Source organism: Motacilla alba, chromosome 6 (assembly GCF_015832195.1).
Source record: "Motacilla alba alba isolate MOTALB_02 chromosome 6, Motacilla_alba_V1.0_pri, whole genome shotgun sequence".
Classification (NCBI taxonomy): Eukaryota; Metazoa; Chordata; class Aves; order Passeriformes; family Motacillidae; genus Motacilla; species Motacilla alba.
In genome coordinates, this window is record NC_052021.1 from 33,864,843 (window position 1) to 33,885,900 (window position 21,058).

General features: G+C 46.8%; 1 protein-coding gene across 6 annotated transcripts in view; it reads left to right on the forward strand.

Annotated features, from left to right (window-relative positions):
• PTPRE (protein tyrosine phosphatase receptor type E) overlaps positions 1 to 21,058 on the forward strand; it is a 94,468-nt gene that overhangs the window by 26,633 nt on the left and 46,777 nt on the right. The window contains exon 1 of one of the 6 annotated variants that reach the window (XM_038140535.1): positions 11,088 to 11,661. The exons of 4 other annotated variants lie outside the window; for them this stretch is intronic. In XM_038140535.1, coding sequence (XP_037996463.1) covers positions 11,456 to 11,661 — 206 coding nt within the window. In that variant the 5' untranslated portion in view covers positions 11,088 to 11,455. Of the gene's footprint in view, positions 1 to 11,087; positions 11,662 to 15,873; positions 15,895 to 21,058 lie in introns of those variants that run through there. One more of the 6 variants, XM_038140545.1, reaches the window with a different exon arrangement.

Consider the following 21,058-nt stretch of genomic DNA (forward strand, 5'->3'; position numbering starts at 1 on the left):
AACATACACACATGTACATATCTATAAATATAAAATATAGATAAAATATGCATATATGCACACACATCCAAAAGGCTTTCAAAGCCTTTGCCATCCCCCAGAGCATGATCTGGGTCCTTTCAAACACCTGGAAATAGTTCTCCAGAGCCTGAAAATGTAAAATATTTACAATTATTCTGCCTGGGAGATAAAATCCTGGCTGCTTTTTCCAGGGGGATGCGCTGTCTCAGCTTGGCGCAGCTTCTCCAAACACTGAATTGCTGCTCTTCCTCCCTTGCCCCCCACACCTGAAGACGTGGGGATAGGATTTGGATTTCATTCCCTGCCAACAAGGTGTCCAAACCAGCTTCTGGGGAGAGGGAAGGGGCTGAGCCTCAGCTGCCCTGGCTGGGCTTCCCATGGAAGCTGCCGTGGGATTCTGCTGATGGAGCACCTGGAGGGAAGAGGGAAAATTGCAGGGAAAAAGGAATTCCTGTGACTTCCCCTTCCATCCTCCCCCAGTCTTTGCAAGGAGGGTGTGATGAGGCTCAGGGCTGTCCATGGAATATTTTATTTAACTGTACCACGAGCAGATTTGCTCTGACATTTCCTGGGATACAAATACGTGGCCAGGTCCTCTGGTGAAAAAAGGGGATTTCACTTTGTTGCAGCTTCAGCCAGTCATTGATCAGCCTGAATATTTATATTATATTTATAATTATATAAAAATACCCTAGGTAGATTTTTCTCTGATATTTCCTGGGATACAAATACGTGGCCAGGTCCTCTGGTGAATAAAAAAGGGGATTTCACTTTGTTGCAGCTTCAGCCAGTCATTGATCAGCCTGAATATTTATAATTAGTTTTTGATTTAGATTGAGATTGAGATTTATATTTTTATTTCTATTTATTATTTTAAAATATTGATATAAAAACACTACGAGTCGATTTTCTCTGATAATTCCTGGGATACAAATACGTGGCCAGGTCCTCTGGTGAATAAGAGAGGGGATTTCACTTTGTTGCAGCTTCAGCCAGTCATTGATCAGCCTGAACATTTATTTTCCAGTCACAGGAGGAAAAATCTGGTGTTATAGCATGGCCAGAGCCTGTCAGGTTATTCCATTGAATCCGTGGGGTGAGCTTCTATCACATGTTAAAGCCACAAGCAAAATATTCAGCAGTCAGGTTTTCCATGCTCACTGTGGGGCTGCACGATCTGAATTTATTCTATAAAAAGCTCTCCCCTTTTTTTGGGCCAGTCTATCCTCAGAGACCAGTCCGACAGGCAGCAGAGTCCAGCTGATCTGAAAACATGGGTCCTGTGGGGCAGCAGCTCTGGGGCATCTCTGCATCAGCTGGAAAGGAGGTAAATAAAGGAAAGAAAAAGAATGTTTTAATCTTGCTGAGATGTCGCTCATCTAGTTAGGTTGAAGGACTAAAAATTATTCAAAATTACTTTGATAAGCTGTCTGTTGATTGATTTGGAATAAGTGCTCCAGGAAAATCAAATAAAAATCAAAAATATTAGGGGAGAGCTGTAGACCAGCAAAATATGAATAATTTGGGGGAAATATCATTTGGAGGATCTCTTTCTGTAGTCTCCTGGGCCTGTGTTTTGTTTTACTTTAAAATGGACCTGGGTGTGATTTATTTTTGTGAAACTGAGACTGTGGTTTGGGCTTAAAAGATGCATTTGTGCTTTGGAGATTGTGGTGCAGACGTACCAGGGGAAAAAGCCCCAGAATTCCTGGAGCAGGGAACACAAAGAGCTGGAGAGATGCTTGAAATAGAGTTTGAGGTGTCCTTTAGGAACCACAAAAAGAGACTTGCTTTGGAATTTTCCATGTTTTAGAGAAATTAATTTGTTAGGGTGTGGGAAGGATTAGTCAAAACATGGGATGGAAATGTAAAACAAACGGAAGCAGTGAAAATATTGGGGGGTTTGTGTTTGTAACTGATCCTGCTGGAGGTTCTGGTGATGCTGTGTTTCATCTGGAAGGGTTCTTCAGGAGAAAGTCAGGTTGGCTGCTTTAGTTTCATATCTTTGGAGGCTTAAAGTGTCACGTAAGGAATTTCAGAGCCTTTCTGCCTGGTTTTGGTTGGAAGGGACCTTAAAGCTCACCCAGTTCCATCTCCAGCCAGGGGCAGGGACATCTTCCACAATCCCAGGTTGCTCCAGCCTGGCTGAGGACACTTCCAGGGATGGGGCAGCTTCTCTGTGCCAGGGCCTGCCCACCCTCCCAGGGCAGGGTTCCTTCTCATGAATCTGCAGATAAAATGAGTATTGAATTTCATCATTCTGATCATTGAAACCTCTCCTTTTAAGAGCTGCTAGATGGCAGTGGGGGAGTTTCCATCCCAGGAGGGATTTAAAAGATGTGTGGAGGTGGCACTTGGGGACACGGGGCAGTGGTGGCCTTGGCAGTGCTGGGGGTGAACCTGGTGATCTTGGAGGGCTTTTCCAACCTCAGCAATGCTCAGAAATGGAATTTTGGGATGTTCCACGGTGACCTGGAGCAAAGGGGGGACCTGGTGGCTCTGCACAGCTCCTGCCAGGAGGGGACAGCCGGGGGGTCGGCTCTGCTCCAGGGAACAGGGACAGGAGCAGAGGGAACGGCCTCAGGCTGGGCCAGGGCAGGCTCAGGGTGGATATTGGGAGCAATTTCCTCCTGGAAAGGTTTGTCCAGGCCTGGCACAGCTGCCCAGGGCAGTGCTGGAGTCCCCATCCCTGGAGGGATTTAAAATCCATGTGGATGTGGCACTTGGGGACATGGGGCAGTGGTGAGGTTGGGTTTGATGATCTCAGAGGGCTTTTCCAGCCTTTATGATTCCATGATTCCATGAACTAAAGCCTCTCTGGTTTTGCACCAGCAGTCCCTGTGGCTCTGCCCTGCATTCCCACTGCAGGGCAGGGTCATTCCCTTCCCCAGGGGAGGGAGAAGATCCCTGGCCACGCTTCCAGTGGAAGTCCCTGGGTGCTGTGTGTGACCTGAGGTTGTGGCACGTTGGAATGAGCAGCTCCCCGAGGACACCTGAGTGTCCCTGGAATCCCTTGGCAGGGGACAGAGCCATTCCCAGAGTCCCCATGGTGCCTTGGCTGCTGCTGTGCTGTGCAATGTCCTTCCCACCTCGCACCCCCTCGTCCCCCTGCTGGTGTTGTGTCCTCCGTGTGTGATGTGAAATGAGTGCCCCAGATGCCACATCGGGGTCTGAGTGGCCACCAGCCCTGTCTGGAGCACAGCCCCGGGTGTTTGTGCCTCCTCTGTGGCACTGGGGCCACCAAGCAGGTCCCAGTGGGCACAGCCAGGTGGCCCGGGCAGAGGCAGAGCCCTGGCAGCTCTCTGGGATCAGAGTAAACACTGGGCGAGATAAAAGGCTCATTTCTAATTAAAAACAAAAAGCAAAAATGCACTCTTAAGAAAACAACTGGTTTTATATATAAAATATTACTGGTTTTATATATAAAATATTACTGGTTTTACACCAGGAGGAGCTTCCCAAGGGCAGGATTCCAGTGGATGCTGCTGGTGCTTGGCCCAGCCCTGGGCTCTGCCCTGTCTCAGCTGTTGGTTTATTTAGGAAAATAAAGCCTGCAGGTTTGGGACTCCATGTCCTGCACAAATGCTGCATTTTTATTTTATTTCTAAGCCACTTCTTAATTCCAAAATAGAAATATAATTCTCTTTGATCTTAGGTCCAGGATTCAGCTCAGTCCCAAGAATTATTCCCGTGGTAACAAGCCACACTTCACCAAGGGGTATTTTCCACCCACAAATATTTTTGGATGGAATTTCAGCATCTCTGACTGTGATGGTCAAATCCCCAGCTTGGTTATGAGTTTCACTCCAAGGAGGTTCCAAGTGGGACCATCCTCTGTGTTTTATGGTGCCTTTGAGGCAGCTCTCAAGGGAGAGCACTCTGCTTTTATTTATCCCCATCCTCAAAAAAAATCCTAGCCCTTTCTGCAAAAATCCATCTTGCAAAGTAAGGAGGAGAAATCAATAATTATAGAAATCCCTTACAAGTCCAAAATTAGGTTTTTGTGAGCTGTAAATACCCCAAGCAGCACTCAAAACTCACTTGTGCTAAATATTTCCCAAGAGGATGTTTCTGTGTTATTGCTGTGATTATTGTGCTGGTATTCACAGAGAGTTCTCTTCTGTCCCTTAGTAAATATGTTCAAAAGGAGCAATTCTTTTTAATGCCGTGTCTTGAAAAGAGTTTTTAAGGATTTGAATGGGAGCTGGGTGAGGATGCTCAGTGCTTTGCCAAGGCTTGAAGATCCAGGTTCATTCCACACCACAATGCCGTCAGGAATCCCAGGGATGATTTTGAAACGCATTAAATAGCAAAATATCAGTTTATTCTGCAGGAAGCACGGCAGCAAGTGCATACTGATGCTGACACCAGCTGTCATTGCAAAGCAAATATTCTGGGGGTTGTTTATTCGCAGGCGGCAGCAGCAGCAGCGATGACAGCAGCCGATAGGAAAATCAATAGCTGGATTTTCCATCAGCCACCGCCTCTTGCCAAACGGAGTGATACTGCCTCAAATTAGCATCTGTTTGCACACTTCTCTGCTAATTAGTGCTGTCAGCGTCTGAACAAAAGGGAAACTCGGTTGTGAGGGTGGGCAGCCCTGGCACAGGGTGCCCAGAGCAGCTGGGGCTGCCCCTGGATCCCTGGCAGTGCCCAAGGCCAGGCTGGACACTGGGGCTGGAGCACCTGGGACAGTGGGAGGTGTCCCTGCCATGGCAGGGGTGGCACTGGGTGGGCTTTGAGGTCCTTTCCAACCCAAACATGCCGTGATTCTGTGACTGTGTGTTAGGGGCAGGTGGGATAAAGAGCAAATCCAGCAGGGAGGTCTGGTGGTGGCAGGGTTGGGGCCCGTCCCTGTGTCCTCCCCCAGCCTGCTGCTCCCATGGGTGATCCTCAGCATCATCCTCACTGGTGGTTTGGGCTTGAAACCCCATCTCTTGATTTATTTCTCATCTTATTTTCCCAGGCACCATCAATCCAGTTCCTCTTGCTCCCCTCTGAATGATGCCTTTATTTCACTGCTTTAACTGTGATGCTTGAAATGATCTGATCAGGCACTACATCGCCGTGTTTTAAAGTCCAGTCCCCACCAAGGGGACTTCTTGTGTCCTTCAAGGACAGAAGCAGAGAAGGACCTACGAGGACTTTGTTCAGCACAAGCAGTGGCAAACTGCAGCTTTCTGACCCCACCTGCTAATCCTGCTGTGGGCAATTCTTGTCCAGGCTGGAATTTCTCTTCCAGCTTGAGTTGAAAACTGATTTTTAACCTCTGATACAACGTGGTGGTCAGACCTGGAAAGGTCCTAGAGAATACCAGAGGTGCCTGGACATTTCCTTCAATGAATCTTCCCGATTTTCCTGAAATGCACACAATTAGGGCTGTATCCCAAAGCCTGCTGGCATCCATCTGCTCCCATCCAGTGCAAGATTTCCTTCTCCCACCTCCCTGTGTTGGAAGTGCATTTTTCTCTTTTCTTTCAGCCATTTAATCCCTCCAAACCCTATTTGAAGCAAGCGAGGCAGTGATTTACTGCCCGAGGGGTCAGGCAGAAGGAGGGACTGTGCAAAGGCAAGGAGGAATTGCCATTATTTGTGCAAAAGAAGCGTCTCTCGAAGTTAATTGAGGTGTAGATGAACTCGGCTGCACTCATTAGTGTCAGTGAAACTGAATATGCAATTTGCTAATTGCAGTGAGGGCACACAACTCTCAGATCCAGACTACTTGGGGTATTTTTAGCTGTTCCTTTAGTCATCAGCTTCCACTTTTGTCTGTTCCAGGCACCGGTGGGAAAGCACAGCAGCCCTTTTCTCCAGCAGGGTCACGCTGTTCCGAGGAGGTTTTTCTTCACTTCTTGTATTTTTTCCACACAAGTGGAGAACGCAGCGTTTTTGAGCTCTTGCAGCTATTCTGGTGAACACTTCTTCCCATCCCAAAACTGAGATGTTTCTCTCTAAGTGTCAGCTTTTGGGGGATTACTGCCTAGGTGGCAAGGTCTGAGTTGAAACGAGAAACCATCACTCGTGATAGGCAGATGAATATTTTCCCTGATGAATTCTCTTCTGTCTGAACTGCAGAATGGACAGACCGGACGGTCTTTAAGGTCCTTTTCTGCCTAGACCATCTTGTGCCTGGGCTGAAGCTTTTCCTTGGCTCTGCTGTACTATGGCTCATCCACAAATTATTCCTGGTTTAAGGAATTTTGCTGGTTTTGTCCAGGTAAAACTTTTCAGAATGGCTTGAGGTTGCTTGACTGGTTGGGAGGATGACACCACAGAAATGAGGGCAGCAAATATCAGCCCCAGCTGAGCCCGGGCTGGAATGGAGCAGGAAGATAAAGAAAAGCCTCTCCTGTTTGCTTGCCAGGTCGAGCTGCAGCAGTAATTGAGTGTATTCAGCTGCAGACCTGCAAGGTTTGCAGCTGATGGGCGAATTTGGGATGGAAAGGGGAACGGCATGCACAGGAATAGCCCAGGTGGGGTGGAATGGTGCAAACAAGGTCTGCAGGAAGCAGAACCTTGCATTTTTATTTGCTCTCGCTCTGTGGGGTCAGGAAGAAACCTTGGCATTGTAAATCAGCAGATATCGACCTTTCAGGTGGTTTATTGATGATGATAACCTTGTACAGCATTTGTCTCCTTCAGAAAAGCACCTGTGATATCCATGTGATGCTCATTGATGAAGGCACTTATTCAAACCCAGTCTGTGCCCAATTGAAGTAAAAACCCAGAATATTTATTCATTATTTAAAATATGATGTTATAAAATATTATTTGATACAATTCTGGTGATCTAATTTCAAAATATTGATTTAACATCTGTAGTTATTTAATATTTATTGCTACAAAGTAACCAGGCTTCACTGGCTGCTGCAGCAGCACTTTGAGCATATGTTTGCTGTCAGCTTGGCTTGCAGAAGAAAACCTTCATGTTCCAAACCAACCAGCTCCTGTGGGCTCTGGGTATTCAGGAGGGGCTGTGGCAGCCCCAAGAGCTTTGTCTGCAGGCAGAATTCCTCTTTCCCTGCTTCTCCTTCAGCTCCTTCAGGATTTTTCCAATACCATTTGTTACAGCCGTGATTATCTGCTTATATAGTAAATTCATAATGTATGGATGGGTTATTTGGATTAGTGCTGTGCTACCTGGCTGATGTTTAATGACCTGTCTGAGGTGCAGGAGTCAGGAGCAAAGGGGGGGTTGTGCCAAAGCCCAGCCAGGCGTCTGCTCATCGTGCTGACAGTGCTGATGTGCAGGATAACCCAAAAACACACTTTTAACCAGCTTCAGCTGGATTGACGTGACCTCTTTTCTTCTCGCTGTGATCAGTACAAGGCAAGGAGGCAGCTCCATTCGGTGATTTTTGTTTCCAGGCTGCCCAGCCCCCTCAGGGCTGTGGTTGAAGGGCACTGTGGTGAACAGGCCTCTTGGAAGTCGAAGGTTTCTGGGGTGTATTTTACAACTCTGGAGGAAATATCCGTGCATCCCATAATTTCCTCCATGTGAAATTCCTACTGTTAATACTGAGCTCCTTGGCCAGTCCTCATGGTAGCAGTTCTCTCTATTTCTTTACTCACAAATCTCTGAAATTGGTTTTGGTGTTCCTTGAATCAGGACGTTTTTAAACTAAGGGAACTCAAACCCATGTAAATAAAAACGAGGAATTCGCTAATTGCAAAAGCAGCGTGCTGGTGACTCACAGCTTATTTTGCATAGAATTACCATTTCTTTTCCTCCAGAGCTGAGAAACTGAACTGTGTAAGGAAATACCATCTGATGCTGCATATGGCATTTTAATAACACCTATTTCACATGGCTTCTGCTTAGCCAAGCCCAGCAGTGTGGAATGGAGAGCTGGGGGGGTGTATTAGAATTTCTAATGGCAAGTCAAGTTTGCTTGGTAAGCTAGACCATGATTTTGATTTACTTGATTTATTTTTATGTACTTTTATTTGTTTTAAGAGGGGCGAGTCCTGTGCAAGTGGGGAACTATTCCTTGTGGTCATTCAAACCCACATCCAGACCTTTTTAGGTATGAAAGACCTGTAAAGCTCCAGTAAAACTTTCCAAAGTATCAAAGCACCAGAATTCAGATCTAAGAGGATTGTCCAAGGCCAGGTTGGACACTGGGGCTTGGAGCAACCTGGGATGGTGGAATCATCCCTGCCCGTGGCAGGATGAGCTCTGAGATCCCTCCCAACCCAACCTATTCCATGATTTTTACCCTTCCACAACTGCATTTGTATTTTATTTGAGGACTTGATGTGGAGTTTCCCACCTGTGCTCTTTAGAAGTAACTATCAACTAGTTACAAATGGTAGATATTGTGAATTTGTCTGTGGGAAAAGTACTTTTCTCACAGACCCTTTGGACTTTGAGGGAACTTGCTGAAATATTTTTAGCCCTCGACATGATTTGGGAAGTTCTGCTTTTGCTGTAGTGTCTAAAAAGAGTTTCCAAGGTTTACTGTGAGTTCAGGAAGATAAGGAACAATCGTGACTCAGGAAAACACATGAATTTTTACTTGAGTGTAACCTTAGCATTGAGCTCTTTTCAAGAACTATATGTAAATTACATACATTTGATTAAACCTGCCTTTCAGAAGATGAAGAAGTTGGAATTGGCAGCAAAGCCCTGACCTCTACCCCTTTCTCCCCACGATTAACTCTTGAAAGCTGTGGTGGTTTTCCTCAGTTTGTTTATCCATGGCAATAACCTGACAGAGAGATCAGTCAGCTCCCTGTGCCTTTCCTTCCTGACAAAGGGGAGGATTCGGGTTTTTTTCATGAATCTGTAGATAAAATGAGTATTGAATTTCATCATTCTGATCATTGAAACCTCTCCTTTTAAGAGCTGCTAGATGGCAGTGGGGGAGTTTCCATCCCAGGAGGGAATTAAAAGATGTGTGGAGGTGGCACTTGGGGACACGGGGCAGTGGTGGCCTTGGCAGTGCTGGGGGTGAACCTGGTGATCTTGGAGGGCTTTTCCAACCTCAGCAATGCTCAGAAATGGAATTTTGGGATGATCCCCAATGACCTGGAGCAAAGGAAGCTCAGGGGGGCCCTTGTGGCTCTGCACAGCTCCTGCCAGGAGGGGACAGCCGGGGGGGTCGGGCTCTGGTCCAGGGAACAGGGACAGGAGCAGAGGGAACGGCCTCAGGCTGGGCCAGGGCAGCTCAGGGTGAATATTTGGGAACAATTTCCTCCTGGAAAGGTTTGTCCAGGCCTGGCACAGCTGCCCCTGGCAGTGCTGGAGTCCCCATCCCTGGAGGGATTCAAAATCCATGTGGATGTGGCACTTGGGGACACGGGGCAGGGGTGAGGTTGGGTTTGATGATCTCAGAGGGCTTTTCCAGCCTTTATGATTCCATGATTCCATGAACTAAAGCCTCTCTGGTTTTGCACCAGCAGTCCCTGTGGCTCTGCCCTGCATTCCCACTGCAGGGCAGGGTCATTCCCTTCCCCAGGGGATGGGGAAGATCCCTGGCCACGCTTCCAGTGGAAGTCCCTGGGTGCTGTGTGTGACCTGAGGTTGTGGCACGTTGGAATGAGCAGCTCCCCGAGGACGCTTTCCAGTATGAACAGGGTTTGAAATGACATTTTGACCCAAGTTAACATGAAACCAGAATGTTCCCAGCTGATCCTCAGCACTTCTGGGAATTCTCTGTGAGTTTGCAGTGCAGTCCCCAGAATCTGGGATTATCACATTAGTGATGCCCCTATAAAATACATGAATCAGCCCTAAAGAAGACTTAAAGATCATTTTAATGCTTTTTGGCTTCAATTTCTGAGGGCTTTGCTGGGTTTGCATGGAGAATTCCAATAAATATGTATTGGCTGTATTAGCTGCATTAATCACAGGCATGGGAAGGGATTGTAATCCTTGGGTTTACAAGAAGGGAAAAGTATTACAGGCTTAGCTCTTCCATTGCCAGGGGCTCCAGTCTTTTCTTAAAGTTGATGGAAATGTTGAATGTAGGAAATCACTATTGTTTGGGGGTTTTTTTTGCTGTTTTTGAGGCATTTCAGATCCATTCAAAAATTCTGCCCTGCTGCAGAATTTTATATTTTTATTTCATTTTCAGTTTTATAGATTTCCCTGAAGTTACTCACAATTAAAATAATATAATGAAGCAATTTCAATGTGGTTGCAATGAAATAATTTGAGTACAAGATATTCACCCTGTGTGGGCTGCAGAGCTACTCTGTAATGCAAATGGATGTAAAATATTGGTTTTTCCTGTTCCCAATGACCACATGGTTAACATCAAACCAGACCATTTCCAGCTGATCCTGAGCATTTCTGGGAATTCTCTGAGAGTTTGCAGTGGAGTCCCCAGGATCTGGGATTATCCCATTAAGACAGGATGCTCCAAGGTTCAGTTTCCTTGGAAAGCAGCAGATTCCCTGAATCAAAGTTTTTGTCCTCGTTTCAAATGGAATCTCTTCCTTTTCCCCGTCTTTCCTTGCTGCCTTGCTTCTCTTGTATGTAATCTGCTTTATTACCAAATAAAAGTTGGCTTACTTTCAGCTAAACAATATACTTCGTGTTGATTAAAGGGAATTAAAGATTATAGCAGTAGAAAGACAACTAAAAATCCTGGAAATGTCTCAGAAATGAGTGCCGAGGCATCACGACAGTGTGCTTTGACAGTTACTTACATAGAAAATTTGCTGTTTGCTAAGTAGTTTTCATTTTGAGGAAGAAATGACCCATAAAGTTCTACTTTCAGATCCATTTGTGTGTTTTGGGAATGACACGGGAATGTTCTCCATTTCCAGGGGTTGCTTTGATGTCTTTTCACGGTTTTGTTTTGATGTTGGGTCAAAACATTGCTGCTCTGGATGGAATCTGGGAATCCCAGCCTGGTTTGGGTTGGAAGGGACCTTAAACCCCTCAAAGCCCATCCCATTCCAACACCTTCCACTGTCCCAGGCTGCTCCAGCCTGGCCTGGGGCACTGCCAGGGATCCAGGGGCAGCCCCAGCTGCTCTGGGCACTCTGTGCCAGGGCTGCCCACCCTCACAAGGAGGAATTTTTTGGGATTAATTTTGTGGCTTTGAACCACTAATCCCCGCCTTCTGAGGCGATGGCGCTGGAATTAGTGAAGTGATAAATTTTTGCTTGGAATAATCTATTTAGCTGCTCAAATGCCAAGAGAGCTAAATTAAGCTGAAAATTAGTCATTCATCTCCCCAAAACTGTTGGAACCAAGCGCCATGGATTCACTTTTAGGAGAGGGATGGAAGCTTCACTTGAGCAGGTCAGTGTGTGCATCTCATTGTAATTCAGCTGTCGGAGCCAACGGGATATAAATATCCAGGAAGGAAAACAGAAGGTCAAGTGTAAACCTCTCACATCAAAGGAGGCCATTCAGCATCTCCCAACCTTCACTCTGCTGCTCTCTGAAGAGAAAAACATTTCTTTTTTTCCTTTCATAATGCAAATAAACCAACCTCAACCCAAAATCTGTCAGCTTAGTGGGGCTAGGAATAGTAAAAGGTGGGAGTTGGGAAATGTGTGGATGGAGCGTCAGGGATGCAGGGCTGCTGCAGCCCAGGGGCAGGAGCAGTGGCTGACACTGAATCCTCGTGCCACGTTTTCCTGGGACGTGTTTTTGAGCTGTCCTCTGCTGCAGCTGGAAATGTGAGTGAGAATGTGCCGTGTTTAAATGTGTTTTTTCCCCCTGCAGATAATATTTCCAAGGAAACTCAAAATGTTGTGACACTCGGCGAATTAGAACTGCAGCGGAAGGAGTTTATTTTCTAAATATAGTGCTGGTATTTAATTTATCATTCTCTCCTCTTCTTTGGGGCAAGAAAAGCTCCCTCTGCTCGAGTTTCTGAGCTGCTGAATCTGGCTACGGAGTGTGTGGGCAGCAGTGGAAGTCATTTGGAGGTTTGGAGGTTGTACATACGTTTTCCAAGCTGTTCTCCTACCCTGCTCAAAATCCCGTGGGATCCTGAGCCTGGCCACTGGAGCAGGGCCCCAGCAGCAAACTGGGAGGGGGCTGGTGAATCTGGAAGAGCTGGACCTGCAGGAACCTGGAGAATCCCAATGGGAACGTGCTAAATCCTGCTTTTGGGGAGGAATCCTGCCTGCAGGGATGTCCCTGCACGTTGAAATCTGCTCTAGGACTGGCTTGGGAAAGCAGGGCTGACTTCATGGAGATCTGGCTTTAGCCCTGTGTCCCACATTGGTGCTTTAAACCTCTTTTTTTTTTTTTAACAGGAGCTCTTGCAGAAATGATTTGGCATTTCAGTTTTGGCTGTGTGTATGCAGATATTCCTGATGGCTCTTCCTGGCTTTCTTGTCAATAGATTGATGCATTTCAGACAATTTGCACCTTTTGGCACAATTTTTATTCTTTAGGGAGGTGTAACTTCATAGGATAAACATTGAATGGTTAAAAGTAAGAGGTGACAAAACAGCATTTTGGAAAGAGGCTTAAAAGAGATGAAACTCCTCTGATTATGCAGAGAGTGTGAACCTGGAAAGGGTTGTGCAGTTATCTCCTGGTTTTATGGGAGTGTTTCCACAGCTGTGAGGTCCCTTGGCCAAATCATGTGTCCCAAACACAACATTTGTGGCACAAATGTGGCTTTGAGCAGCAGTGAGTAATGTGGATCGTGCTGCTCAGCCTGGAGAGGAGAAGGTTCTGTGGAGACCTCCCAGCACCTGCCGGGGTCTGAAGGGAACACGAGGAGCCAGGGAGAGAGTTTGCATCAGGAACTGTAGGGATGGGACAAGGAGTAATGGGTTCAAGATGGAAGAGGGGAAATTTAGGTGAGATATTGGGAAGAAATGGGCAGCCCTGGCACAGGGTGCCCAGAGCAGCTGGGGCTGCCCCTGCATCCCTGGCAGTGCCCAAGGCCAGGCTGGACACTGGGGCTGGAGCACCTGGGACAGTGGGAGGTGTCCCTGCCATGGCAGGGGTGGATCCAGGTAATCCTTAACACCCCTCCAGCCCAAACCATTTTATGATTCTGTTTCCTTTTGGGTTTTCAAATCTCATCGCTGGCCAGAAAGCCTATTTCAGTATTGAAGGTTGCTGTTTATATTTCTGTGTGAGTGAAGAAGGAAAAGCCCTGCTGCAGTTCTTCAGCAGAGCCATCAGAACCAAATCATTCCTGCCCTTGGCTGCCTGATCTGATGATCCACATTCTCCAAAGATGCAGCAGCTCCACCCCAGAGGGATTCCTGGCTTTGGAGTCAGTGGCACAGACTTTGGGGAAGGAGGGGAAGTCATTGACCTAAATATGTGTTTATCTGAGAACTACTCCTTTTTTTAATCTTCATCTTAGTCCTCTCCATCAGCAGCAGGTTTGGAGATCTCCAAGGTTACAGGACCCAATGAATTGGCAGGGATTTTTTGTGCTTTATTCCGTGTTTATGGCACAGTTTCAGCTTGTCACTGGTTTGATTGTTTATATTTTAATGGGAATTAGTGTAAAGGAAGGGAGCAGATCTGATGTTGGACTGATATACCTTTCATTAGTTTTTCATTAATATTTTGGTGGTTTTTTGGCTGTAACAATTCAGATTTCCTTAACGCTCAAAAGCACCACGGACAGGAACATTTCTCATTACTCATGCCACTCTGTCAATAATTTCTCCACGCTGTGCACAGAGACTTCTTGTTTTCTGCTGTTCTCACGATTGTAAGTGGCATCTCTAATGCACTAAAGTGGCTGCAAAGGTCCTCTCTGGGGTGTATTTTAGTTTTTTTCCACTTGAACTCCCTTGCAGCTGCCTGCCAGCCTCTCTCTGCCCTGCTCCTGTTACCTGCCCATCCCCAGAGACCCCCGAGGCTGCTGCTTGTGCTTTGGACAAGCAGTGGTGATTGGTGTGTGTGCAAAATCCCTGTTCCTTCTGCACAATCACAGCAGCCAAAAACTGGGATATCAGCTGGGGACTCCATCCTCCCTGTTCCTTCCCTCTTTGTCACACAGGGTGTGCCTTTAGGTGGTGTTAGTAAAGAATTTGTGAGGAGGAAAATCAAATTCAAGGACAGTTCAGTTTTTACTCTCCTTTAGTTTTTACTCTCCGTGAACAAAGGATGAAAATCAAATTAACAGTTTCATCAAACTTTACTCTCTGTGAAGCATTTTCCAGATATCAAGGATGATCAGAGGTTTGTTTTGGGGGCAGAAGTTTTTTTTCCAGAGAGAGAACTGAGTGCAAAGGAGCAGAGGACTGGGCAAGGCAGAAGCTCTGCCTGTCACAAGGCGTCCTGTCATCCTGCAGAGGTGTGGAGAACAGGGGTATTTTTGGGGACAGAAGTTTTATGCTGTCACATCAAGGAGAAAAGGAAAAAACTCACATTTTTAAGGGAAGTTTTCTGTGAACTTGCTGAAGAAACCGTGAGCTTGCTGTGCTCACACATAGCAGGAGGCCCAACCCTAATTTTTGTTTCTCTAATAACTCTTGTGTTGTACTACTCAGCTTTGTTCTAATTAATTACTAATTGTTCAGTTCCTGCAGATCAGAGCTGGAGGCTGTTGTCATTGACAGCTGGGATGCTCAGGTGGTGATTACTGGGTTTTCAGATAGGAAAAAACCAAAGTTTAATCATGTCCCAGTAATGAAATGGATGTTTTGATTCAGAAGGAAAAAAACAGACATTAGATGAAAGTTAGGGAAGAATTCCCTGGCTGTTTCTTGGTGCTTCAACCTTTTCCTGCCTGAAGTGTGCAGCAGTGGGGCAGTTTAATTATTGGAGGCAAATGAATCTCTCTGAGTTGTCTCACAGCTGAGAATGGAAATATTTCTCCAAATAACAGAGTTTAATATTCAGTGTAAGATGGGCAGGGGCATCATTACACACTTGGAATTTTTACATTAAATCGTGGAATAGTTTGGGTGGGAAGGAGCCTTAAAATCATCCATTCCACCCCCTGCTGTGGGCAGGGACACCTTCCTCTATCCCAGGCTGCTCCAAGCCCCATCCAACCTGGCCTTGGACACTATTTCCTCAAAATACATTAAAAAAAAAATTAAAATCCTGTAATTTGGCATTTATTGATCACATGGGTCTTTCTTGAGAACAACAGCACAAACCCATTGATCTTCCACCTTTTTTAATTACTAAGAAAATTAGTCTGGGTTATTATTTCTAAAATAACATCAAAGCAGATGGCACCTTGCCTCTGCTCAGGGCCTCTGCGTGACGTGTGGCTCTGGTCGTGTTTCACCACTTGGATCCTGCTTTTTGTGACAACAGGATGATGGAAATGCCACCCCCGTGTTTATTCCAGAGGGAAATCCCCTTTTTCCCCAGCCTAGTCTTTGAGAAGGATGGCTGTACCTCTGCTGAGAGTGGATGTGCAGCACCAGGCTCCTCAGCAGGGGCTCGAGGTGGAAATGAAAGGATTTTTTCAGCTGCTGTTGTCAGAGAGCCCCACGAGCTGTTGCTCCAGAAACTCTTGGAATCAGAAAAATACTGGGACGTCTGTCATATCTCTGTATCAAATACAATCACATCATTCCCTTTTAATAGGGGAAAAAAAGGCAGTTCTGCAGTGTTTTAGAAGCTTTTAGAAGCTTCTGATGGATATTACAATTCTATTACCCAGCCAGAGCAATGGTGTGCTTGGTGGTGAACAGAACAAAAAATATCTGACTGGAAGCCTTCAGTTTTGTTCTGAGCCATTTCCTGTACTAGAATAATGAAAAAATAATGAAACTGGAAGGATTATTTGTGAGAAAATTGCTGCCTTGCAAGGCCAGAGGCTTAGAGAGCTCGGCCCTGGATTGATGGAGATGAGGTTTGCATGAGGAGCCTGGGAGGGGAAAGGGCCAGACTTGGAGGGCAGCTGGGAATTGGCACCAAGAAACTAAATGGGGAACGAGGAGTCACTGGACAGCAATTTTTTCCAGGTTTTATTTGTTTTAAATCTCATTTTGATGTTTTTTTTTTTTCACTTCTCTTGAGCATTCATTCTGTATTTTGGAGGTGCCCCTATAATTTACTGGATTTCTATCTGGATTACTTAAATGGTCCCAAACAAAGAAGGGAGGTGGTTAATGGCTTGTTGGGGGTGTGTGTGTTCTTTTATTGGGGAGTTTGATCTATTTGCTTTTGGGTTTTTTTATTCCTCACATGAATTCTTCCTGTCTGATCAGGGCTTCTTCAGGCTGGGGCATAATCCAGGGACGTGCACACAAAGCGGGGCAGGGGACGGAGCACGAGAGATGCTCAGACTTTGGATTTCACCTGCAAGAATGAAAAATCCCCAGGATGGTTTGGGTTGGAAGGAGCTTCAAATGCCATCCAGTGCCACTCCTGCCACGGCAGGGACACCTCCCACTGTCCCAGGCTGCTCCAGCCTGGCCTTGGGCACTGCCAGGGATCCAGGGGCAGCCCCGGCTGCTCTGGGAATTCTGTGCCAGAGCCTGCCCACCCTCACAATTCTTTCCCAAAATCCCACCCATCCCTGTCCTCTGGCGCTGGGAAGCCATTCCCCCAAGTGCAAACCTGATTTGGCTTTGGTGGGAGCTGTGGGAAGAGCCCCCACTTCCAGCTGGGAGCTGGAGGGGTGACAGATCAGTGTGTCAGACTCACCGGGAGCCTTTGCAGTGTGAGTGTCACTGCTTCAAGGAGCAGACACGAATCTGTCACTTCCCAGGGCTGTATAGGTGAGATGCTGCTGGTGATGGATGGGAGGTGAGGCGGGCACAGGGAAGGACATCTCTGCTGCTGGAGCTGTCAGGGGTTTGTGCAGCTCTGTGTCTGTTATCAGGGCAGCCATCAGGGATCGTTATCTTTTTGGGTAGATTTTACCCAGCTCTGTCTTTGGTGTCAGAACCATTTATCTGAAATGGTGTTCAGCTGTCGTGTGATTTGCAGGTGATACCGAGCAACATTTTTAAATTTTCAGCTCCATTTTTAAGCTTAATTTTACCAGAAGTGGCACCAACTTGGGAAATGCTTTATTGATTTTTTTCTGAGCTGAATATAAAACTATATTTAAAGCTTATTGTTTATATCATGCAGCTGGAGCTGAAGAGTGAATGGAGTGCAGGTGTTTTAAACGGAGATCACAACATTTAAGATGGAGAATGTGGCCACCATAATGACTTTTGAATGGAATACAGGTGATCTAAATGGAAATTCCAACATTTAACATGGAGAATGTGGCCACCATAATGACTTTTGAATGGAATACAGGTGATCTAAATGGGATTCCAACATTTAACATGGAGAATATAGCCACTGTAATTAATTTTGAATGGAATGCAGGTGATCTAAATGGAGATTCCAACATTTAAGTTGGAGAACATGGCCACCATAATGACTTTTGAATGGAATGCAGGTGATCTAAATGGGGATCCCAACAGTTAACATGGAGAATGTGGCCACCATATTTAATTTTGAATGGAATACAGGTGATCTAATTGGAGATCCCAACATTTAAGTCCCTGTCTTCCAGCCCTGCCCTTCACTCTTTCATTTTCCTGCTGATTTCTGGTTGCTTTCTTTCCCAGTATCATGTATCTCAGGTAGGATTCATCTCCAAAATGATGACAGTAATTTGGTTTTCTCTTTCAATATATTTCCATGTCTCCAAATCCAGGGCAAGCTAAAAGTTTGAGAAGTCTCCAGACTTTTAAAGATGCTCCAAAAAACTCTGCTCAGACTTGACACTGTTTCATTGGGTTTTCTTGAATTTTCCCAGCCCAAGAGTGGTCAGAGCTGAACTAATGGAACATTTAATGCAGTCCCCTCGAGGTGTGGTGAATGCCCTCAAAATCTGAATTACAGGAGGGGGTGGCAGTTCTTGCTGCATTTATTCTCCCCCAAGTGCTGCAGAAACATCATCACTAAGGTAATTTTTCTCTCCAGTGGCTTTTCCAGCATGTGTCAGCATTTTCCTCTTGGGGTTTTTTGTTGATGCTGTTCCTCTTTTATGATAGGAATTCTCTTCCAGACTTGAGCAAAGAAAAATCTCCCCCCTGCCAGGAAACCCTCACCCCTGTGTTATGCATGAAAAGTTGCAGATGGTTTATTCAGGGGGATTTGATTCTCTCACTGCAGACTAAGAGTTCCTGATCATGCTTTCAGCAGTGTCTGTGAAGCTGGGATGGGGAGAATTCCAGGGATGCAGGGCAATTCCAGGGATGCAGGCACTCAGCATTCCTGCAGTTTCTGTGCAGGAAATGCAATGCCTGCATCCCTAGGATTTGATGCAGGCTCCCAGAGCTGCCTGCACAACCATGCTGCAGGCTTGGCTTTTACTTTTCTAATAACTCCCAGGCTTGCTGGTTTAATTTTAATAGTAAATGCAGTTTCTATTTATGTCCTGAGACTCCAGGCTGTAAAGAACTTGACTATCCCTAGAAATCCGCATGGGTAGTGATCTTTCTTGGAGATAAATGCCTTATTAACATGCCTGGGACTTAATAATGGATGAGAAAATCAGATGCGTTTCATGTCCCAGAGCCAGATTTAGAATTAAAGCTGGTGCTGTAGATGCCTTAAGTTTAGTTCTGGGGAGTAAATATATATCTGCTAACTTTGGGAATGTCAGAGGAAAAGAGGAATAGCAAGCTCTGGTGGCAGATGCTAAATCTGTACCACGGGCCAGGCTGTTGCTTCAGTTCCTGGTGCTGCAGGAGCAGGGAGCTGCTGTGTGTGCCCAGAGCAGCCATTCCAAATAAATAATTGGAATATCAGCCTTTTGATGAATGCTCAGCCAGCAGCTCATGTTAAAACAGATGTTCCCCTGAATCCCTGCTCGCCTGTGCACAGGCTGCTGTTGGGACACGGCCCAGGCAGGGAACAGGTGTTCCCTGGAATCATCTGGGGGGTCAGTTCAACATCTGGCAGCAGTTGCTTCATTAGCTCTGTAATTGTTTTGTACTCGTTTAATTTCCCTGCTGGTCAGTGGGATGGGCTTGGAAAAGCCAGGTTTGCAGCAGGAGCTGGTGGCTGTGCTGTCGGGAACCTTTTTGCTGTGAGTGCTGCTGCTCTCAGGGGACTTTGGGGAGGATAAATGTTCTGGGGTAGCTTTTGTTAGCTGGGGTTTTAGTGTTGCTTTGTGAAAAATTGGAGAGGGAGTTGTACATAGGAACACACATAAATAAATAGACACTTGCTAAGTGGAAGCTGCAGGGGGAAAAGGCTCCAAAGGCTGTGGATTTTTCCTGGTGTAAGCTGCAGCAGGTGCTGGTTTGAAGCTGATGCTTCCTGAGAGCCCCTGGGATGCAGAGTGAGCAGGGTCCTGTGCTACCTCCCGAGATCAGTGGCTCAGTCTGAACATCAAGAGCTGTTGTTTGGCTTTAAAACAATCCCCAAAGTGACTTTTATCGTGTTTGGAAAGGATCTGGTTCGTGTTTTTGTCAGTGTGTGGGTACAGCTGGCTCAGCGCGAAGGAGCTGTATCCAAACACCTCCAGAGAGGGGGACTTTCCTGGGATGCTCTGGGGATTGTTTGGTGACAGTCACTCCTGCCTGGCTGCCAGCTTGGGATGTGGATGGGCCACGTGGGCCAGGTCATGACAGGAGCTGAGAAAAAGATGGAGCAGGGCTGTGGAAAACACTCTGAGCCTCAAGAAAGGGAGAACCTGGGATGGAGGCCTTAAGGAATAAGGTCTGTAAGGCATTACTTCAGCTGGAAGAGGAGATCCTGTCTGTCTGTCTGTGTGTCTGACATCAATAAGATGTCATCAGACCCGCAAGGAGGCAGTGAACAGACAGTCCCTGGAAGCAGAGATCCAGACCTCAGGGAGGGTCCTGCCCTGTTGTCACTGCTGCTGCTCTGCTGTCCCTTGCTCATCCCTCTTTTGGCACCCCAGCTTTGCTGGCTCAGCCGTGGGTTGGGCCGTGCCTGTGAGTTTGATCATGAAGCTGGTTCGGATTTCAGGGAAAAGTGAATTTTCCTTGCTCCTCCCCCTCGTTTGCAGGGCGATGTGAGGATGTGTTGGCGTGGGAGACAAAAGGAATGAGAGTGTGCAAAGGCTGTGCCAGCAAACCCTTTGTGCTCTAGAGCAGCTGATCCCTTGTGCTGGGAGCAGCAGGAGCCACAGAAACCTGGAACAGTTTGGGTTGGAAGGGACCTTTAAAGGCCACCTAATCCAGCCCCCCTAATGAGCAGGGACATGGAATCACAGAGTCATTTAAATTGGGAAGAGCTTTGAGATCATCAGAATGATGATCCCGCTCCGATCCTGTCCAAGCCAGCCTTGGGCGTTCCAGGGATGGGCACAGCCACAGCTTCTCTGGGCAACCCATGCCAGAGCCTCAGCCCCTTATCATCAAAAGCTTTTTCCTTTCAGTCTTGGCAGCTCCATGGCCAGGGAAGCTGCTGGAGGGGAGTCTCAGCACTGCAGAGGTGAGGAGAGGAGTTAGAAACCTGGAAACAGCGGTGCCATCACTGCTTCTCCAGTTACACAGCTAAAAATCTGTGTCACTGTGCTTGGGCAGCAGCTGAAGGCTTACAAGCAAGAACTTTTGCAGCTCAGGGGACATGAGACATGTTAACTCTGTGAAGGACGCGGGGAGGAGCAGAGGGGCATGGCTGGGTCCCCTGGAGCAGCAGATCTGAGCAGCTCTGTGTTGGGAATTCCTGACCCATCCCACCAGCGAGCTGACCAGCCAAGGAAAACCTTTGCTGTTAGCTTCCACATTGTCAGTCTCCATTTCCATCTTCAGCACTGGAAAGATCCTTTCTGTGTTTAAATTTGGCCAAGCAATGGGTTTGACTCTGGAAGACGTGCCAAAGGCCGTGCTGCTGAACTTCTTTCCCAGGTATCACCTGGAAGGCTGTCCCTGCTGCTGGCTCCTGGAGGGGCTGTGGGCTTCTGCCTCTGCAGGGACCTGCTGTGGAGGAGCTCAGGGAGCCAGGAGAGAGCTGGTGCCTCTGCATGTGTTCAGTGCTGCTGCTGGCACCAACAGCAGTGAGACAGCTCCCCATGCACGCTTAAGTCCTTCCTTCAACCCGAGCATTCCTTCCATTGTTTGGATTTAGATTTCTGCAGAGCAGAGCTGTGCTAGACTGTGGGTACACCTGGGAGGGTTCCAGCCTGCTGTGCTGAAAGCCTTA